Below are 21295 nucleotides of genomic sequence, written 5' to 3' on the forward strand. Positions count from 1 at the left end.
TCGTATTTGCATTAGGAGGGGTGAGATTACTGAACTCCAGTCAGTTGAATTAAAACTGTTTCAGTAATATCCTGAGAAGGAGGGGGACCTGCCAGGGCACTGGAATCAGTTGTTCATTCAACAGGCATTTCTTGATCACCTGCTGTGTACCAGCCAGTTATTTAGACATTGAAGATACAAAGATAAATAAGATATAGTTTTAGTCCTGGAATGTTGGTGATATGAAGAGCTGTGTTCCAAGAAATTGCACCTAGTCCAGAGAAATTTGGAGCATGGAAGAGTGGCTAGAAATGAGACTGGAGAGATAGGAAGGTTATAGGTCTTATACACTGCTGAGGAATTTATGCTTGATGTGGTGTGGATTGTGGAGTTACAGTCAAGTTTAAAGCAGGAAAGGACATGGTAATATCTGTTGCGTTGGAGCTGCCTGTGGCAGGAAGCTACTTAAAATGTTATTTCAATGATCCTTGTGAGATCTGGTGAGAATTGCAGTCAAGGATACTGGGTTGGGAGTGATTTAGGTGAGCAAAAGGCAGGAGTGGCAAATAGAAGAATCGCTTGGGCCAGGGATGGTGGCAGCATCATACCTTTGGTTTTGTCACGTAAAAAATGTACTATCCCCCTTTTCATTTCCAATTTTTGTTATTTGTGTCCTCTCTCTTTTTTTCTTTGTCAGTCTATATAAGGTTTTGTTGACTTTATTGATCTTTCCAAAGAACCAACTTTTGGTTTCTTTGATTCTCTATATTGTGTTCTTATTCTATCTATCTTTAATTTATTTTCCCTCAAATCTTTATTGTTTCCTTCCTTCTGCTCACTTTGGGTTTAGTTTGTTCTATTTCTGGGTCCTCCCGTTTTGAGGTTAAGTCTCTGCTTTGATATCTTTTTGATTTTTATAATAAGCATTTAAAGCAATACATTCTCTCTCAACAGTGCCTTGCTGCATCCCATAAATTTTGATATGTTGTGTTTCATTTTTATTCACCTCAAGGTATTTCCTAATTTCTCTTGTAATGTCTTCTTTGGTTGTTTAAGAGTATGTTGCTTAATTTCCACATATTTGAATTTTCCAGTTCACCATCTATTACTAGCTTCATTTCATTGTGGTCAGAGAAGCTACATCGTATGATTTAGATATTTTTAAATTTATTGAGACTTGTTTTGTCACACAACATATAGTCTATCCTAGAAAATGATCCATGTACTAGAGAAGATTATGCGTTCTGCTGCTGCTGTGGGAAGTGTTCTATATATTCTGTTAATTCTAGGTGGTTTATAGTATCATTCAAATTTTGAATCTTTATTGATCTCTGTTTAGATGTTCTAACCATTATTGAAAACAAGTATTGAAGTCTCTTACATATTAATATAGAACTGTCTACTTCTCCCTACAAATCTTTTAGTAGTCGCTTCATGTGTTTTGGAGCTCATCTGTTAGGTGCATATATATTTATAATTGTTATATCTTCTTGTTGAATTTACCCCTTTGTCAATATATGATAACTTTATTGTCTCTTCTGTTTTAGATCTAACGTCAGTTTTATCTGATAACAGTGTAGTTACTCCAGCTCTCTTTGGTTTACTGTTTGTTCTAGTGTGCTAGCTGCCAGAATGCAATATACCAGAAATGGAACGACTTTTAACAATGGGAAATTAATGAGTTGCTAGTTTAAGGCCAAGAAAATGTCCCAATTAAAACAAGTCTATAGAAATGTCCAATCAAAGGCATCCAGGGAAAGATACCTTGGTTCAAGAAGGCCAGTGAAATTCAGGGTCTCTCTCTCAAGTGAGAAGGCACATGGCGAACAGTCAGGGCTTCTCTCTTGGCTGGAGGGGCACATGGTGAACACGGCATCATCCGCTAGCTTTCTCTCCTGGCTTCCGGTTTCATGAAGCTCCCCAGGAGACGTTTTCCTTCTTCATCTCCAAAGGTGGACTCTCTGCTTTGTGGTACTGCAGCATTCTCTGTGCTCTCTGAATCTTTTATTCTCCAAAGTATTTCCTCTTTTATATGACTTCAGAAACTAATCAAAACCCACTCAAATGGGTGGAGACATGTCATCTCCTAATTGAGTGTAACAACCATTCTTGACTAAATCACATCATCCAGGGAGATGATCTCATTACAATTTCAAGCATACAATATTGAATAGAGATTATTCTGCCTTTATGAAATGGGATTTATATTAAAACATGGCTTTTCTTAGGGGGCATGCTTCCTTTCAAACCAGCACACTGTTTACATGGTATAATTTTTTCCCCATCCTTTCACTTTGAGCTTACCTGTGTTTTTTAATTTAAGGTTACTCTCTGGTAAGCTGCATATAGGTGGGCTAAGGTTACTCTCATGTACGCTGCATATAGTTGGGTAATGCTTTTTTATCCATTCTGCCAATTTCTGCTTTTTTACTGAAGAGTTTAGACTATTTACATTTATAGTAACTACTGATGACTGATAGTATAGAACTTTTGCTGCTCTTTTGCGACTGGTTTTTATAAGTCTAATACTTCTTTTACCCTCAAATCGTCTATTAGTATTTATTTTCATAATTATTTGTGAGGTATTTATAGTTTATTTATTTATTTATTTTTTGGTATTGTGCCCTTTTGAGTCCCTTCTCATTTCTTTCTGAATATATTTCTCATGTATTTTCTTTGTGGTTACCATGGGGCTAAAATTTAAAATCCTAAATGTGTAATAATCACATTTTATTTGATACCGATTTAACTTCAATAGCATACAGCTACTTCTTCCTTTACCCCTTTGTCCTCCCACCTTTTTATTGAACTTGTTATATATTATTTTTATATACATTGTGTTTCCCAAACCATAGATTTATCATTACTATTTATGCATTTGCATTTTGAATCTGTAAGAAATAAGAAGTGGAATTACATACCAAAAAATGCAAAACAATAGTACGGACATTTATAGTTACCCATGTGGTCACCTTTACTGAAGGTCTTTCTTTCTGTCACTTTATTCCACTGTCTAGCATCCTTTCCTTTCAGTCTGAAGATCTCCCTTTAGTATTGCCTGTAAGGCAGGTATAGTGATGACAAACTCCCTCAGCTTTTGATTATCTGGGAATGTTTTAATCTCTCCCTCATTTTTGAAGGATAGTCTCTCTGAATATAAAATTCATGGTTAGAAATTGTTTTCCTTCAGCACTTTAAGTATTTCATACAACTGCATTCTTGCCTCCATGTTTTTTGATGAATAGTCAGTGCTTAAACTTATTGGACTCCCTTGTCCGTAACACATTGCTTTTTTCTTGCAGTTTCAGAACACTCTCCTTGTCCTTTGTATTTGGCAGTTTGACTACTATGTGTCTAGGTTTATTTCTCTTCAAGTTTATCCCATTTGGGGTTTGTTGGCTTTCTTGGATTTGCACGTTCACATCTTTGCTAACTTTGGGAAGTTATCTGCCGTTATTTCTCTGAATATCCCACTGCCCCTTTCTCTCTTTCTTCTTGTCTATAACTTCCATAATCCCTATGTTGGTATCCTTGGGTCTCTTAGGCTAATTTTGCTTTTTCTAATTCTTTTGGCTTTGTGCTCCTTAGCCTGAATCATTTCAATTATTTTCCAGATATGAGTCCCATTTTCAGTTCTGCTGTCCACTTGGGCATGATTTTGGGCAAATCAGTTCCCTGTGAGGGCTTCAGTTTATGCCTTAGTAAATTGGATGGCACATTTAAATAATCATTTCCATCTTTTCCAACTCTTGACCTTTTGTGTTTCTGTGAAATGAGAAACTGATACATTTTTCTATTTTGCAGATAAGAAAACTGAGGCTAACTTCCCCAAAATCACCCAACTAGCATGGCAACTACAGCCCCCATCTTCTGACTCCCAGGTGTCAGTACTGGAAAAATGGTAGTATAGCCACAAGTGAGATCTTTAGGAAGTATATTTGAAATAAAGACAAGAATAGTCCCAAAAGATATCACAAAGTCCACATGCTGCTGAAGATCCAGCATTTTATGAGTAAGAAGAGATAGAGGACCATCTCTTGTTTTAGAAGGAGTTCTAAAAAGTTTAGTCATCTGAACTCCTGGCCTAAGATTAAATACAACAAATAGGGCAGGAGGGAAAAGGGTTATTTAATATAATTTTGTTGACAGCAGTGAGAGATAATGGCTAACAGAAGAGTAAGAGGGGAAAACTGAAAAGCAGGTATAAATTTGAAGTTACAGAAATCCAGTGCTGTTGAGTGTACCAAACTACTGTGAGGCATCTTTATTTTGCAGGAACTAAAATATTTACCTTAGAGGGTCATAATTTGACGTTACGTCTTCATGAAAAGCTTAAGTCCTCTTTTGCATTACCTTGAGACAGACAAATTTGAGATGGCCACTAAAAAATTTCTTGTTTTCTGTATATGGTAGTTAGACTACAGTATATAGGAAAATTTACTTATGTGAAATACTTTTCTTGATGATATCAGGCAAGTACATTTTGAACATAAACAATTTATTCACTTGGCACTTGGTAATAGTATATTGCAAAAAGAAATTCTTTGGACTGTGCTTGCTTTTGATTTTCCCTTACTTGAATAAATGATGACCCTATTTATTCAGTAAGTCTGAGGTATCATTTTTTCAGCATACTTTTAAGATCTTTATCCATAGGTGGTGAAAATAACTCTTTAGTGTGTATTTTCAGTTTCTGAAGCCTGAATAATTTGGTAACCAGTTGTCCCAGTACGATTTGTTGTAAAGACTATTCTTTATATATTGGGTAATTTTGACACCCTTGTGAAAATTCAGTTGGACATAAATGAATGGGTTTTAAATTCTTTTTTCATAAATGTTTAATACATCTGCAATATCAAGGAAAAAGCTTGTTACAGGTCACCATGAGTTTGGGGTTGTTTGATGTCCCAGCAAAAGCTGACTAATCAGTATTCATGGATATTCTAAGTAATTAGGTCTTATGCTGCGTAACATTTGTAGATAGATGGATGGATGGATGGATGGATGGATGGATACTAATATTACCTTATAGTATATTTCAGTATGTTGTAGCTGGGTTTACAATTTATGATAGCTTTTACAAAACTCAGATCAGGAGGAACTTTAAAGAATAGTTAACCAAAGCAGGTAAAGTCATACAACTGATTAGTAGCAAGTCCAAAGTGCTTCCTGCTCCCATTTTCTTTCTGTGATGTGCTATATAATTATGAATGTAAGATGTTGTCTGAGGTAGTCTAATAAACAAAATATCCAGACTAATTCTACCCCAGATAAAGAGGCAGATGATCTTTTAGTGGCTAGCAGTGAAATTGTGGTTTGGTAAGAAGTCCTCTTATCTGATACTATCAGGGTAGGTTTTTGGTTGATTAATCAAAAATGTCAATTTAAACAGGTACTCTTAAGGAATGGTATATAGACTGTAACATTTTATTTTAAAACATATATGTGTACATTTATTCTCCATTGATGTGGTACCATGCTCTTCTCTCCGAAATCTGCCTACTGATTAGATTTCCATCTTTTTTGAATTCAGTTTCTGTTTCTTTAAGTTGAGAGAGAATTCAAGGATATTTGCAAAGAATCTAGATGTAGAATCCTCATAGAATCTTCCCCCCTGCCCCACGAGGTTCATGGTTTTCTTACCCATATCTAATTCAATAGAAATTTTTCTTAGCAACTTATCTGTATCATATTTTCCAAACATCTGCCTTAGTTTTAAAAAAATTTTCTTTTTCTATACATATTTTGTAAAATTGTGTAATTTAATAGGAAGTACAAGTGACCTAAACGGGTTTAGGATCATCACATCTGATTCTTGGTGACCAAACGGCTCAACTCATAAGAATTTCTAAAGTTGCTGTTGAAGTAAGGCAGTAACCTTCTAGCTGTAAGCATGTCAGTTTATCAGGAGCATTAGGACATTATAAAGGGAAAACAGAGTGCAAGACCAATACTTAGAAATGGAATAATCTTGAACATCTCTTCAGTGGAATATTCAGCATCAATATAAAATGTTAATACAAATTTATATGTATTATGAAAAATATCTAAATTATTATTATAATAATGGAGAAAAGCAGTTTCTAAACAAACATGAGTATTAAGATTCCGTTTGTGTCCGTGTGTGTTTTTGTGTGTGTGTACATCGGGAAATGTCTAGAAGGCAGTAAATCAACATGTTCAACAGTAAAAAAGTTAATAGTGCTCATGTCTACAGCATCAGTGTGGATGTGTTTTTGCTTTCTATCATAATTTTGTGCTGCTCGATATTTTTACATTAAACATTTATTACTTTTATAATTTAGAACGAGATATTTCTGTTTTGAGAAGAGCTTATTGGATATTTGTCATTTAGAAAAATAAACTTCTTTATAGAATTTAGGCATCAGTAGAGAATGCTCTTGGTTAGGTGCCCCATTCCTGGCACCCTTAGAAGGTGAGCAAGTGTCTTTATGTCATTTATACTGAAAGGTACTTTTTTTGTTAGCAGCAGTGTAGCCCCATAAAAGATTGGGAATGGGATTTTCTCTCCTACTCTTTTTCTCATTTTATTTTTATATGTATTTGATATCATTGCAATAATTTTTCCTTTCTGGCTTTATTTTTCAGGAAGATTTCGATGTTGATCATTTTGTATCTGACTGTAGGAAGCGGGTCCAGTTGGAAGAACTTAGAGATGATCTGGAACTATATTATAAACTTCTTAAAACAGCCATGGTTGAACTCATCAACAAGGATTATGCAGATTTTGTCAACCTTTCAACAAACTTGGTAAACGTTAAACTCACATTTCCTACCTGGTGATGCATGTACATACACATACATACTTTTTCTCTTACTGCTGAGTGTGTGAGGGATCAGGAGCTTGACCCCAGCCAAGTGGAAAATCCCCCCCAGGCCCATGAAGAACACCCGGTAATGGGGCCAGGATGTGGGAATCACACAAACATGTTTTTGCAAAAGCTAATAGCACTTTTTGGCTTCTGTAGATAAGCTTGCGGTTTCAGACTTTATCAGCCCACCCTGCAAGCCCCACTGTGCTGCTCTCTAAATCTTCCTTCTTGGGATTTCTGAGGCAGTCACTGGCCAGCTAATAAAGACTCCCAATTGGCTTGCAGTTTTGGAATTTGTGGTCTCTCTTTTGGTGCACCCTGCAATAAGTGTTTTTAGAAACCTTCAGTTGACTTTCTCCCATTAACTTGAAGAGATTACTAATCGCATGAATAAAAGAACTAAATATTCTTGCTATTCTTTTTTATTAAAAAATGTTTATTTCCATGGGATTATTCTAGTCTGATTTTTTAAAATTAGGTGTTACATATAGTGAAAAGTAAAGGATAGTAATATCAGAGTGGTTGTTTTTTGTTAGCTGCTCACTCATTACCATGAAATTTCCCTGCAAGGCTTGCCAGCCGTTCTTTGGAAATATTTAATTTACTTTCAGGAATAGATGCTAGCCAAGACTAGGCTGAAGGAACATTGGCCAGTATTGGTTAAGAGGCTTGGTTGTATGAAACGGTAAGAATGGTAGTGAGCATATCAGTTGCTTGCAAGTGTTGTTTAGAAAGGGCTTGAATTTTAGTGCTTGCATAAGTTTGCTTGAATCTTCTTGTTCATATTTTAATGTGCTTTTTGTATCTGTTTGTCCAAAGAGGTAAGGGAATAAGCCAACTCCTTTAGAATTAAAATTAATGAGCCTTATTTGGTTTTAGGAAATGTACAAGTATGATAAATATTCTTGTAGGATTAGAAAGCCAGAAAATTATATTTCTATTGTATTTCATTTGAATTTTTCTCAAGGATTATAATTGTGCTTAGGAGAGATATAGTTCATTAGAATTTCATATCAGTTGTTTGAATATCACAAATTACAAATAGATAACTATTCACCTCCAGTTAAAATTTTTCAAATTCATTTAAAAACTCACCCAAGGACAAATTGTATGTAAGGAGGATTTCATTTATTATTACTTTCCTTATTCTTATAATTTTCTTGTATGTTAACAGTTTTTTCATATTCCAACAGCAGTATGTATGGTAAAATAACACTTCTGTTATTAAGCCAGTTACTTACAGTATATGGTTGTCCAGTTTTGTTGCCTAGAATGAATAACTAAAGTCCAGTACAGCTTTGCTCTTAAAGTAAATACATAAGTATCACTTCTGATTGTGATGTGTGTGGTGATATGATTTTGCCTTTAGGTTGGCATGGACAAAGCCCTCAATCAGCTTTCTGTGCCTTTGGGACAGTTACGAGAAGAGGTTCTGGTAAGTCTCCGAATAATACTAAACAGCCTACTATAAAACATGACATGTTTGAAATGCCTCCTCAAGAAAAGAATTCCTTTAATGTTAGATTTTTTTTGTTCAAAAAAAAATTATAAATGATTTTTTTTTTTTGGCCTATGATAAATACAACCTAAAAAACATGCTTGATTTGAAGATGTCAGATTCTCAGAGTAAACAGCTTTAAAATGTGGGGGAAAGAGAAGAAGAATATGGAAAATCCACTTGTTGATGCCACCTCCCCCATATGTCAGTAGTTCTGCATGGGTTGTGGATGAGGCAGAGGTCACATGCTGGCTGCAGAGATACAGCCAAGCTGTCTCTAGGAATAGGCATCTGATGTCCTGAAAAGACTAAAAGGTTGCAAAGCTGCTTGAGTCTGGGACAGAAGGAGGCCTTGGGAAACAAGTGTAACTTTTGACTCATTGGGCACTGGGAGGCAGATGGTTCAGCCTGGTACTTCCTCCTTCCCTGTTCTTTAGTTACGCTTTTGTTACTTTCTTTACCTCTCAGCCCTAAAAAATAAACAGTGCTGAACCTCTTGGGGTCTTTGAGTCTCCCTCAGCGCTGAGTCCCACCTGTTCCCAGCTTGTACTATATCTTTGTCTCTTGTCTTTCTTTCTTATGTCTCCTCCCTTCAGTCCCAACACCGAGCTGTGCTGGTTAGCGGCAGTTCCAGTTTACAAATGGCATATACTTTAAAAATTTGTAATTTCAGAAGTATTTTCCTAAATATTATTTTACTTGTGTACATTCTCAGACCAGTCCACAAAAACTATTTAACACAAAATGTCACTGAAGGATAATATTAAAATAATGTAATAACTGATAAACATTATATTTTACTGTTTCTCTAAGAAAATGTCTGCTATAGTAATGAGACTCCCCACCTCATATGGGGTCCATCTGGAAAAACAACAGAGGAGATGTTTTTAAGGCATCACTTCTAACAGAAAGGTATTCTGCCACATGCCTTCTCTCACCCCTCAGTCTGTGTTAGGTGCTCCTACTTCTGGGCTCCCTAAGCACTTAGAGATTTAATATTCTATCATTAAATTTAGTGTATTATACCAAAATTAACTGGGTATTGTCACCACTAGACCATGAGAACCCTGAATGTCGTACCCCTGTGACAGTGTCTAGCATGTAGTAGGCTCTCCGTAAATGACAGAAGTGGGCATTCAGTATGTGTATGGTGCTGAAAAGTGCAAAAGAAAAGAAATGTCAGTACATAGGAATGTAGAGAGGTCGTCAGGAAAGACTTCTTAGAAGAATCTCTTAGAAGAGACAGGTTTTGAACTATTAAATACTTATAAATGTGTAAGTGTTTTTGATTTCTTTAAAAAGAACATATTAAAAGATCTTTTTCTTAGAATTGAAGGAAAATGACTTTTATGAGAATTATCTAATTCTACAACAGCCTTTTCATGGCTTCTCTATTCTTAGTGCACCTTTTTCTATCCCCAGCCTTGTAAGTATAGTGTTCCCCAAGATTTCAACCTTTAGCCTTCTTTCTATATACCCTTCCATGGAGATGGATTCACTCTCCTGACTTTTGCTTCGAACTCCATGGATTGTTCTCACACATATGGGCTCTACTCTTACCTTGCCAACTGCCTGCCCCATATGCCCTTTGGTATTCCCCAGCTATCTTTACAGCTGCCTTTTCCTAATCAATTAGCCAGAGACCTTTCCTTCCTTTTTGATCCTAACTCACAAAGCTACTCTGCGGGATTCTGAGGTTATTGAGAGCTGAGGCTTTTGTTGTCTTATTCATCATTGGATCTTCATAGTCTAGCACAACAGATGGTATTGCATAAGTATTTTAAAATTTGTTGAATGAATGAATTCACTTCCTTTGTATTATTATTATTTTGACAGCTGGTCCTGTATGATCTTGCATTTATGTCATTTTACCCCTAAAGTATGAGTACCTGGAATAGCGGTCATGTCTAGTATTTTGTATTTTTGGCAATAACTGTGTCATACTGGCCAGTAGATAGCAATTCTTTGGAACTGAATTTAATGTGTAAATTTCATGTTACAAAACAATTTCTGCATTACATTTACTTTATTCTTTTAAAGAGTCTTAAGTCATCAGTCAGTGAAGGAATCCGGGCAGTAGATGAACGAATGTCTAAACAAGAGGACATTAGGAAAAAAAAGGTACACTCAAGTGTCATGATATTAAAACATTGCCTTTCTATGTCGCCTTGTAGTTGCAAGCATTTTCATATATATTGTCTCATTTACTGTTCGTGGTAACTTTGCAGAGAGAAAAGATGGTGTCTTGTTTATATTTATGAATAGTACCTCAGCAAGGCTAGGAGAGAGCCTAGGTCTTCTCTCTCCTGGCTTGATTAAAATCTCAATAGTAAGAAGTATGGTGTAAAGTAATTATTTTTTTTTAAAGGCAAGGAAAATTGCATATTCTTCTTGTGCTTTAATTTATTCATGATAACATAAAAAAAATTTTAAAATCTATAGATTTCTTGTTGCATGCAGCCAAGTGTCTTCCCTATGTCTTTTCATACTTTTCGGTACAGTGAAACTGATTTTTCTCCCAAAGCTCTTTTGCTTATACAGATACATGCATTATAATGTTCTGTTATCTGTGAGTACCCTTATTTTCTAAAAGAAGAAAGAGTAGTGACGTTAGTGAAGCCATTTAAAATTTTAATAAGCGTATATATATATATATGTATACAAATTGTTTTAACAACCTTGTAAAGAAGGTATTCTTACATTTTAGAGATTAAGGAGTGTTTTGGTTTGCTAAAGTAGCCAGAATGCAATATACCAGAAATGGGCTGGCTTTTACAGTGGGGATTTATTAATTTAACAGATTTACAGTTCTAAGGTCATGAAAATGTCCCAGGTAGTGTATCAACAGGTTGATACCTGGAGTCTGAAGACAGGCTGCTGGCATTTGGGGTTTCTCTGTCTGATGGCAAGGCACATGGCCAGTGTGTGATCGTCCTTTACTCCCAGGCTCTGTTGTTTTCAGTTTCTAATTTTGGTGGCTTTCCCTTTGAGTGTCTCTGGGTTCTCTCTCTCTCTGTTTTTTTTCTGGCTTTTAAAAATGGGAATTTATTAAGTTGCAAGTTTACAGTTCTAAGGCCATGAAAATGTCCAAACTACAGCATGCAGGCAAAGATACCTTGATTCAAGAAAGGCCATTGGGTCCAGAACATCCTGTCAGCTGGGAAGGCACATGGTGACATCTGCTAGCTTTCTCTTCTCATTCCCTTGAGGCATTTTCCTTTTGCATCTCCAAAGGTCTCTGACTGTATAGGCTCTGTTGGCACTGAAGCTTTTTTCAAACTGGTTCCCTCTTTTTTTTTTTTTTTTTTACTATTTTTATTGACAAAACAAAATACAAGCATTCTTATCATACGAACATTCCATACTTGGTGTACGATCAATGGCTCACAATATCATAACACAGTTGTATATTCATCACCATGATCATTTCTTAGGACATTTACATCATTCCAGAAAAATAAATAAAAAGAAAACAGAAAAAACTCATACATACTTTACCCCTTACCCCTCCCTGTCATTTACCACTAGTGTTTCCATCTACCCAATATATTTTAACCTTTGTTCCCCCTATTTTTTTTCTATACCCCTTACCACTCCCTTTTGTTGATCACTAGTATTTCAACCTACTCAATTTATTTTAACATTTGTTCTGCCTTCTCTTTTACATCTCTGGGGTGTTTCTTAACTCTCTCTGTCTTCCTGCCTTTTGTCCTCTCATAAAGGACTCCAGTAAAAGATTAAGACCCCCCTTGAATTGGGTGTGTCACATCCCGATTGAAACAACCTAAGCAAAAGGTCCCACCCACAGTAGGTCTGTATCCTCAAGAATGGATTAAAAAACATGGCCTTTTCTGAGGGTGCATAACAGCTCCAAACTACTATGGGGCATAAGTGGGCTAAAGCAAAATATTTCAGTATTTTACTGCAGGTTTATAGTTTTTTTTTTTTAAGGCAGAGTTTTTCTTTCTCATTCTGCCATTTTAATTTTTTCTTTTTTTCCCCCTTTTTATGTATCTTTATATACTGCCTTTATGTTTTAGCTCTCTGTCTTTTATGTTTGGTCATAACCATATAATGACAGAATTAGAATTCAAGATTTGTAACTAGCTTTTTGCTCTTTCCAACATTTTCTAAATTTATTTATTGCATATTTTTTTTTAATTTAAGGAGAAAGAAGCCTGCTTTAATTTTAAACCCTGTTTAATTTTCCTTTGTATCATTTCTCACCTTTTGTCTGAGGATTTCAAGATACAGTACGTTTCTGTAAAAAACTGTAAGCTTCTCATGAAAGCAGGATATTTTTGCCTGGTTTATTCTCAGGTGTCCCCAATATCTAAAAGAATGTCTGGAACATAATAGGTGCTCAGTAACTATTTGTTTAACTAAATGCTTTGTATTTTTTCTTTTAAAGATGAGAGTTTATAATGTTCCATGATCTCTCTGCAACCTTAAGAGCTGGTTTGATAATATTTGCCTTGTATAATAAATGTATTTTAATGAGTTTTCACTGACATGTCTATGTCCTGACACTTAGGTATAGAGGTGTATCACAAATGAGGAGGGTAAGTGTTATCAGAAACTAAAATTAAAACATGAAGAAAAGATCATGGGAGAATAAATGTAGCACAGATAGAGAGGTGGATTTAAGATGGGAAAAAGAAAGAAGAATGCAGAATATGAGAAAGCAAAAAAGTCCTACTTTGTACAAACTGTAATCTTACAACAGAACATTGAAGTATGCTTGTCCTGGAAAGCCAGAATTAAGATTTGCATTCTTGGAAATTCAGTGTTATATAGAAACATACAAGATATATAAGGCTGTATATATTCTAGGTTGATTTTTGGCTTTGTCTTTCCTGTATTTAGAGGGAGGAAATAAGGTAATTTAAGATTAAACATCATAAATTTTTTTTTTTTACTTAATTTTTGTCTTTGTAGATGTGTGTGTTAAGGCTTATACAAGTCATTCGATCAGTTGAGAAAATTGAAAAAATATTAAGTTTTCAAAATTCTAAAGAAACATCTGCATTAGAAGCAAGCAGGTAGGTAACTTTTACTAAATATCATATAAATTAATACTTCAAACCTATTCTAAAATATTTTTTTGAGCAAGGACTCATTTCTGAAAGAAAAGAAAATCCAAGTTTTTGTGCTTAGTGGTGAATACATGAAATGGTCAAGTTCGTAGTGCACATCAATATAACTTTTATGGTTATAGGGCACAGTTCCAATATACTGTCTTTGGGGGAATCAGAGGCAGAGTACATTCTATGTAAGATTTTTATCTTTGATGTTTCCTTACCTGTGGACTAGCAAAAGAGACTTGTTGATCTTCAGGGTGTGAAATATATAAATTGTTCTTAGATATTTTTAAGATGTGCTCAGGGTCTTACAGTTGATGCATCTTGACATTCAAAAAGCACTAGCATTATATCATTAAGAAACTGTACAGTACACATATAAACAGAAAAGAAGAAACTTAGGAAAAAAATAAAAAGACAATTTCCTTTGCCATACTGACTGTCTTGTTACCTTCCCACTCTGCAATTTAAAATCATGCAGGTAGCAAAGTGAAAAACTCAGAAAATGGATTGAGTACATCATATCACAGCTAGTGGGAGGCACCATGGCAAAGTAGAAAAAGCAGAGGTTCTGGAATTAGATGGATCTGAGTTTATATTGCACATACTAGCTGATGACCTTACTCAAGTTACTTAAACTCTCTGTGCCTTGTTGTTTTCATCTGTAGTGTAAGATCTTGTAGGGTTGTTTAGCAGTTCATTGAGATACTCTCATACAATACCTGGCATATAATAAACCTTTATAAATGTCTTGTTTGTGTCTAATCCAAACTTCTTTTAAAGTCTCATTGACAGCCATAAAATTTTTCCCTTAGTAATATAGAATGAACTGCTGCAAAACCCACTGAACCCAAATAAAATATCTTGCTAATATGATAGACATATTTGATTTCTTAATTTTAGGAGTCATAATTTTAGATTTGGAGGAGACTTTAGAACAATATAATCCATATTTCTCTTTTATGAATTAAGATAAAATATGATTCTCCTATCCTAAGTCTCTATTTTACCTTATAATCAAACTTGATAAAAACTAGTCAGTACCTGCCATCCTTACTTCTTCAGTTCACTGCAGTTGTGCTTTTGCTCTATCTATTCCCCTTTCAGCGCTTATTAAAGTCACCATTGATGTCCATATTGACAAATCCACTGGAAACCTTTTTGTTTTTACCTTGCTCTACTTCTCTCTTCCACTTGATAGCATTGACATCCTTTTCCAATTGTGTCCTCACTAAGCATCCATGATATTATCTTCCCCATTTACTTTCCATCTTTGACTATGCCTCCTCTCTCTCTCTCTTTGAGGAACTCCCTTTATGGACTCACCTTACCCTTTTAATATTAGTATTCCCCAGGATAATATTTTCAGCTCTCTGCTCTTAATCAGCACAGTCTCAAGGTAATGTCATTCATACCTAATGGCTTTAATTATACTTAGATGCTGATGCCTAGATGCTGTTATCTTTATCTACAGACAGAACTCTCCCTTAGTCCTCAGACCTGTATCAATCTGACTACTGGGAGTCTATTTAATTTTCCCTGCAGATACCTCATATTGCTCTTATCCAAAACTGAATATGCCATCTTCTTCTCCCAACTCTCTCCACTTTCAAAAAGTTTTCACTTTATCTTTCAATTCTTCTTCAGAAAATAGGAAATCATGAGGAGTCATTCCTCATCCCCCCCTTTTTTTTTCATTCATCCCTTTGTTTTAGTCACTAACACAGCCCCTGTAGTTTCTGCTACTCTAACATCTGCCAGATTGTCTTCTCTCTATTTCTTCTGCCATAGCTCAGACACTGGCCTCCTAACTAATTTCTTAATTCTCTGGTCCACTAACTCTACAGCTGCCAGATTGATCTTTCAGATTTATCTAGTCACATCTCACCTTAGTTAATATCTTTAAACGATTTCCAACGATGTTAGAAAAACATTTAAACTTCCAAGCCATTCTTAGCCACGTCTCCTGTTTTCTTCATTGAAGGCATCCTGAACTACTTATGGTTCTCTGACTGCCATAAACATAACTGATATATGTTTCCATGCTTTTATTTTTACCTGTAACTATCTGTCTGTATTAAAGGTTCTTTCTGTCACTTCCACCTCACCTTAATTTCCTAATTCCTTTTTGTTTCTTTCAAATCCAGTTTGAGACATGTTTAAGGTTGTTCAAAATATTTTGCCAAGTAAAAAAAAAGAACGTTATAAAACAATATGGGTATGTGGAGATAAATGAAATAGAGAATAGAAAAACAGTAGAAAGAATCAGTGAAACCAAAAATTTGTTCTTTTGCTGAGATCAACAAAATGGAAAACTCTTAAGCTAGGCTGGTAAAGAAAAAAAAGAGAAAGGATGCAAATAATAAAAATCAAAAATGAAAAGGGAGCCCTTAACCATTGAGCCTAAACAAATAAAAAGAATTATAAGGGGATAATATGAACTGTTGTATGGCAACAAATTGGACAGCTTAGATGAAATGGAAAAATTCTTAGAAACATACAAATTACCTAAACTGAATCAAAAAAAGAAGATCTCAACAGACCAACAACAAATGAAGAGATCAAATCAGTAATCAAAAACCTCCCAACAAAGAAAAGTACCAGATTGCTTCATTGCTGAATTTTATTAAACATACCAAAAAAAAAACATTAACAGAAATGCTTCTCAAACACTTAGAAAATACTGAAGAGGAGAGACCATTTTCTGATTCATTCTATGAGGTCATTATCATCCTAGTAACAAATTCAGATTGAGATATCAAGAAAAAGAACATTAAAGACCACTATTTCTTATGAATATAGATGCAAAATTCCTCAACAGAATACTCGCAAAGTGAGGTTTTACACATCCAGTCTGCACATTCAAAGGATTATTTACCATGATCAAGTAGGATTTATACCAGGAATGCAGGGACAGTTTAACCTAAAAATCAATTAATGTAATACACCATACTAATAAAACGAAAGAAACGCACGCGCGCGCACACACACAGTCATCACAGGTAACCTAGAAAAGGCATTTGACAAAATCTAGCACCCTTTCTTTTTTTTATGATGAACAATGTCTCCTTTTTAAAAAATTTTTGTTAAAAAAACAATCAACATACAACACAAATATTCTTAACATATAAACATTACATACGTGTGCAATCAATGGCTCACAATATCATCACATGTTGTATATTCATCACTATGATCATTTCTCAGTACATTTACATTGCTCCAGAAAAGGAAATGAAAAGAAAAACTCATACATATCATACCCCTTACCCCTCCCTCTCATTGACCACTGGTATTTCCCTCTACCCAAATTATTTTAACATTTGTTCCCCCTATTATTTATTTATTTTTAATCCATAATTTTTGCTCATCTGTCCATACCAAAGATAAAAGGAGCATCAGAACAAGTTTTCACAATCACACATTCACTTTGTGAAAGCTGTAATGTATCATTATACAATCATCTTAAAGAAACATGGCTACTGGAACATAGCTCTACAGTTTCAGGCACTTCCCTCTGTCTTCTCTAATACACCTTAAACTGAAAAGGGGTTATCTATATAATGCATAAGAATAACTTCCAGAATAACCTCTCAACTCTATTTAAAATCTCTCTGCCATTGACATTTTATTTTATCTCATTTCTCTCTTTCCCCTTTCAGTAGAGAAGGTTTTCTCAATCCCTTGATGTTGAGTCCCAGCTCATTCTAGGACTTCTCTCCCCACATTACCAGGGAGGTTTACACCCCTTAGAGTCATGTCCCACGTAGAGAGGGGCAGAGTAGTGAGTTTGCTTGCTGTGTTGGCTAAGAGAAAGGCCACATACGAGCAACAAAAGAAGTTCTCTGGGGGTGACTCTTAGGCCTTATTTTAAGTAGGCTTAGCCCAACCTTTGTGAGGATAAGTTTCATATGAATAAACCCCAAGACTGAGGGTTCAGCCTATTGATTTTGTTGTCCTCGCTGCTTGTGAGAATATCAGGCCTTCTCCAAACAGGGAAGTTGGGATTTTCCCTCTTTCTTACCATTCCCCCAAGGGGACTTTGCAAATACTTTATTTATTTATTTATTTATTTATCTATCAGTTACATGGGCAGGCACTGGGAATCAAACCCGGGTCTCCAGCATGGCAGGCAAGAACTCTTCCTGCTGTGCCACCATGGCCTGCCCTGCAAATACTTTTTTATTCACTGTTCAAATCCCTCTGGAATTTATTGGGGCATTCATTACTCTGGACAAACCTACAAAATCTCATGCCCTACTCAAGGTTCCATGTATTTATGATGTTCAATTAAACTAAACTGTCCATGTGAGTTATATTAGGAGATGCACTAGTCAAAATATAAATTTTGTATGAAATAAACATTTTCTGTTTTAGTCTCACACAGAAGTTAAAGTTTTAAAATATGAATTACCATCTGTTTTCAACACCCTGCAATATTGACATTCTTTTGTTCTTCCTCATGCAAAAACATTTTTAAATTTGTACATTTAGTGACTATCATTGTACACTCTAGGCATTACTAGATTATACCATCTCAGTCTTTATTGTCTTTATCTTTCCTTCTGATTTCATTTGTGCCCCCAGCCCTCCTCCCTCTGTCACTCTCACATTCAGCTTCATTCAGTATCCTAACATTATTGTATTACAGTTAGGTAGTATTGTGCTATCTGTTCCTGCATTTTTACAATCAGTCCTGTTGCACATTCTGTATCCATTCAGCTCCAATTATCCAATATCAACCCTATTTCTTTCTATCTCCCGATGGTCTCTGTTCTCAACTGAGATTCTCCAAGTTCATTCACTAATGTTAGTTCATATTAGTGAGACCATACACTATTTGTCCTTTCGTTTCTGGCTAATTTCACTCAGCATAATGTCCTTGAGGTCCATCCGTTGTTGTTGCATACTTCATAACTTTATTCTGTCTTACAGCTGCATAATATTCCATTGTATGTATATACCATAGCTTGTTTAGCCAGTTGTCTGTTGATGGACATTTGGACTGTTTCCATCTCTTGGCAATTGTAAATAATGCTGCTATAAACATTGGTGTGCAAATGTTTGTTTGTGTCCTTGGCCTCATGTCCTCTGAGTAGATACCTAGCAATGGTTTTGCTGGATCATATGGCAGTTCTATATTTAGCTTCCTGAGGAACTGCCAAACTGCCTTCCGCAGTGGTTGTACCATTTTACTATTTCCACCAACAGTGGATAAGTGTACCTCTTTTTCCACATCCTCTCCAGCACTTGTCGTTTTCTGTTTTATTGATAATGGCCATTCTGTTGGGTGTGAGATGATATCTCATTGTAGCCCCCTTTCTTGATAAGAAAAAAAACAGGTTATAGAAGAAAACTTCCTTAACATGGTAAAGGGCATATATGAATAAACCACAGCTAACATCATACTCAGTGGTGAAAAACTGAAAGCTTTCCCTTGAAGATTGAGAACAAGATAAGGATGCCAACTGTCACCACTGTTAATCAACATTGTGTTAGAAGTTCTAATCAAAGCAGTGAGGCAAAAGAAGGAAATAAAAGGCATCTAAGTTGGAAAGGAAGAAGTGAAACTTTCCTATTTGCAGATGATATGAACCTATAGTAGAAAATGCTGAAAAAAAACCACAGCAAAACTATGAGAGCTAATAAAGGAATTCAGCAAAGTGGAAGGGTACAAAATCAACAGCAAAAATAATTTGTTCTTCTATATACTAGTAATAAACATTCTAAAAAGGAAACCAAGAAAAAATCCCATTTACAATAGCAACTAAAAGAATCAAATACTGAGAAATAATTTGACCAAGAATAAAAAGAACTTCTACATGGAAAACTATAAAACATGGCTGAGAATTTAAGTAACATCTGCATAAATAGTTGGACATTCCATATTCATAGATTAGAAGACTAAGTGTTGTTCAGCTGTCAGTTCTACTCACAGTAGTTGACGAATTCATTGTAATCCCAATCAAAATCCAAAAGTCTAATTTGTAGAAATGGAAAAGCCAATCATCAAATTCACATGGGAGAACGAAGTTCCTTGCGTAGACAAAACCACACTTCCTGATTGTAAAACTTATTATAAAGCTCCATTCATCAAGACAGCATGGTATTGGCACAAGGACTGATATAGAGCAATAAAGTAGAATTGAGAGTTCAAAAATCAACCCTCACATCTGTGGCAGGTTGGTTTTTGACAAGGGAACCAAGTCTCTTTAACAGTGGGAAATAATAGTCTCTTTAACAAATGATGCTGGGAAAACTGGTTCTGTATGCAAAAGAGTGAGAATACATTCCTGTCTTACATCCTATATAAAATGAACTCAAAATGGATCAATGACCTAAATAAAAGAACTGGAACTATAAAACTCATAGAAAAAATATGGGGAAACATCATCAGGACCTTGTTCTAGGCTATAGTTTCTTAGACTTTATAACCAAGCATGGGCAACAAAAGAAAAAATAGATAAATGGGACTTCATCAAAATTAAGATCATTTGGGTATCAAGCGGACATTATCAAGGAAAAGAAAGAGACTGTAGTCTTTTCTGAACCTAAAAAGGTTCAGGAAAGGGTTTGGTATCTAGAACATTTAAAGAACTACTACCGGTCATCAACAAAAAGATATTAAAAAATGGATGAAGGGCTAGAATAGACATTTCTCTGAAGAAGATAAATAAATTGCCAGTAAATTACATATGAAAATATGTTCAACATCATTAGTTGTTGGGGAAATACAACCAAAACCACAGTGAGATACCATTTCATATCCACCATAACGGGTACTATTAAGAAAACAAAACAAAAACAGAAAATTGCAAGTGTTAGAGAGGCTATGGAGAACTAGAACCCTCATTCATTGTTGATGGGAAAGTGAAGTGCAGCCACTGGGAAAAACAGTTTGACATGTCCTTAGAAAGTTAAGAATGGAATTACCATTAAGACCCTGCAATCCAACTTCTTGGTTATATACCTGAGAAAATTGAAAGCAGAGTATTGATTGTTCACGCATCTGTTGGGTAAATGTAAATCTAAAATAAGCTGTAATCTTTGGACTTTTTAGAGGCTCTTTTAGATGTCTAGTTTGCTCTAATGATATTCATTATGACCAATTCCTGTTCTTTAAAAGTTAGGTTTTCTGTTGTCAGTTTGAGGCTTTTGTGCATAGTGTGAACTTTGAGTCAGTGCTGGTTAAGAGTGAAGATATATTGGATATATGTGCTAATGACTCTGGAAACGTTGTGGTTGTTGGGTCCTTGATCATTTTAGGTTAGAATAGATTGCTTCTTTCAGTGTAAACTTAAAGGATAGAGGTGTGTACATGCCGTTCTCCCTGCTGAAACACCCTTTTCCACACTGTGTATTTTTAGTTCTCATTCACCTCTGGGTCTCTAATCAGAAATAATATTAACCAACATTTATTGAGCATTTACAGTGTACCGTTGTACTAGGCGCTTTACATGTTAACTCCTCTTAATCACCTTACAAAGTAGGTACTAGGAATCCTCATTGTACTCAGGTAAACTGAGACTTCAGTTAAGTAGTTTGCTGAAGATCGCATTTAGCAAGGAATGGAGATGGGACTTGAACTCAGGCACCCTGACTCTATAGCTTAAATATTCTCCTGAACCCCTCCTCACTTACTTCACCTCGACTCTTAGATTCTGCTTGTGTTTCGGCAGAAAACCTCTGCTCACCTTTTTCTTTCTTTTTTTCTTTCACCTTTATTGCATTTTTAAACTGTTGAGGTATAATGACATATAAGAAACTATATATTTTTAAAATGTACATGAAATCATCACCACAGTCAAGATTGTGAACATATCCATCATAATGGAAGTTTCCTTGTGCCGCTTTGTGTAATCCCTTCCACTGGTCTCTCCACCTCACCCTCCATCCCCAGGAAT

At 35.4% G+C, this 21295-nt stretch overlaps 1 protein-coding gene across 1 annotated transcript in view; it reads left to right on the forward strand.

Moving 5' to 3' along the window:
- The window catches only part of COG2 (component of oligomeric golgi complex 2), a 55678-nt gene that overhangs the window by 2082 nt on the left and 32301 nt on the right, over nucleotides 1-21295 (forward strand). The window contains exons 2-5 of the mRNA XM_077149420.1: nucleotides 6589-6750; nucleotides 8182-8247; nucleotides 10351-10431; nucleotides 13249-13352. Of these exons, the coding sequence (XP_077005535.1) occupies nucleotides 6589-6750; nucleotides 8182-8247; nucleotides 10351-10431; nucleotides 13249-13352 (413 nt within the window). The remainder of the gene's footprint in view (nucleotides 1-6588; nucleotides 6751-8181; nucleotides 8248-10350; nucleotides 10432-13248; nucleotides 13353-21295) is intronic.

Source organism: Tamandua tetradactyla, chromosome 2, assembly GCF_023851605.1.
Source record: "Tamandua tetradactyla isolate mTamTet1 chromosome 2, mTamTet1.pri, whole genome shotgun sequence".
NCBI lineage: Eukaryota > Metazoa > Chordata > Mammalia > Pilosa > Myrmecophagidae > Tamandua > Tamandua tetradactyla.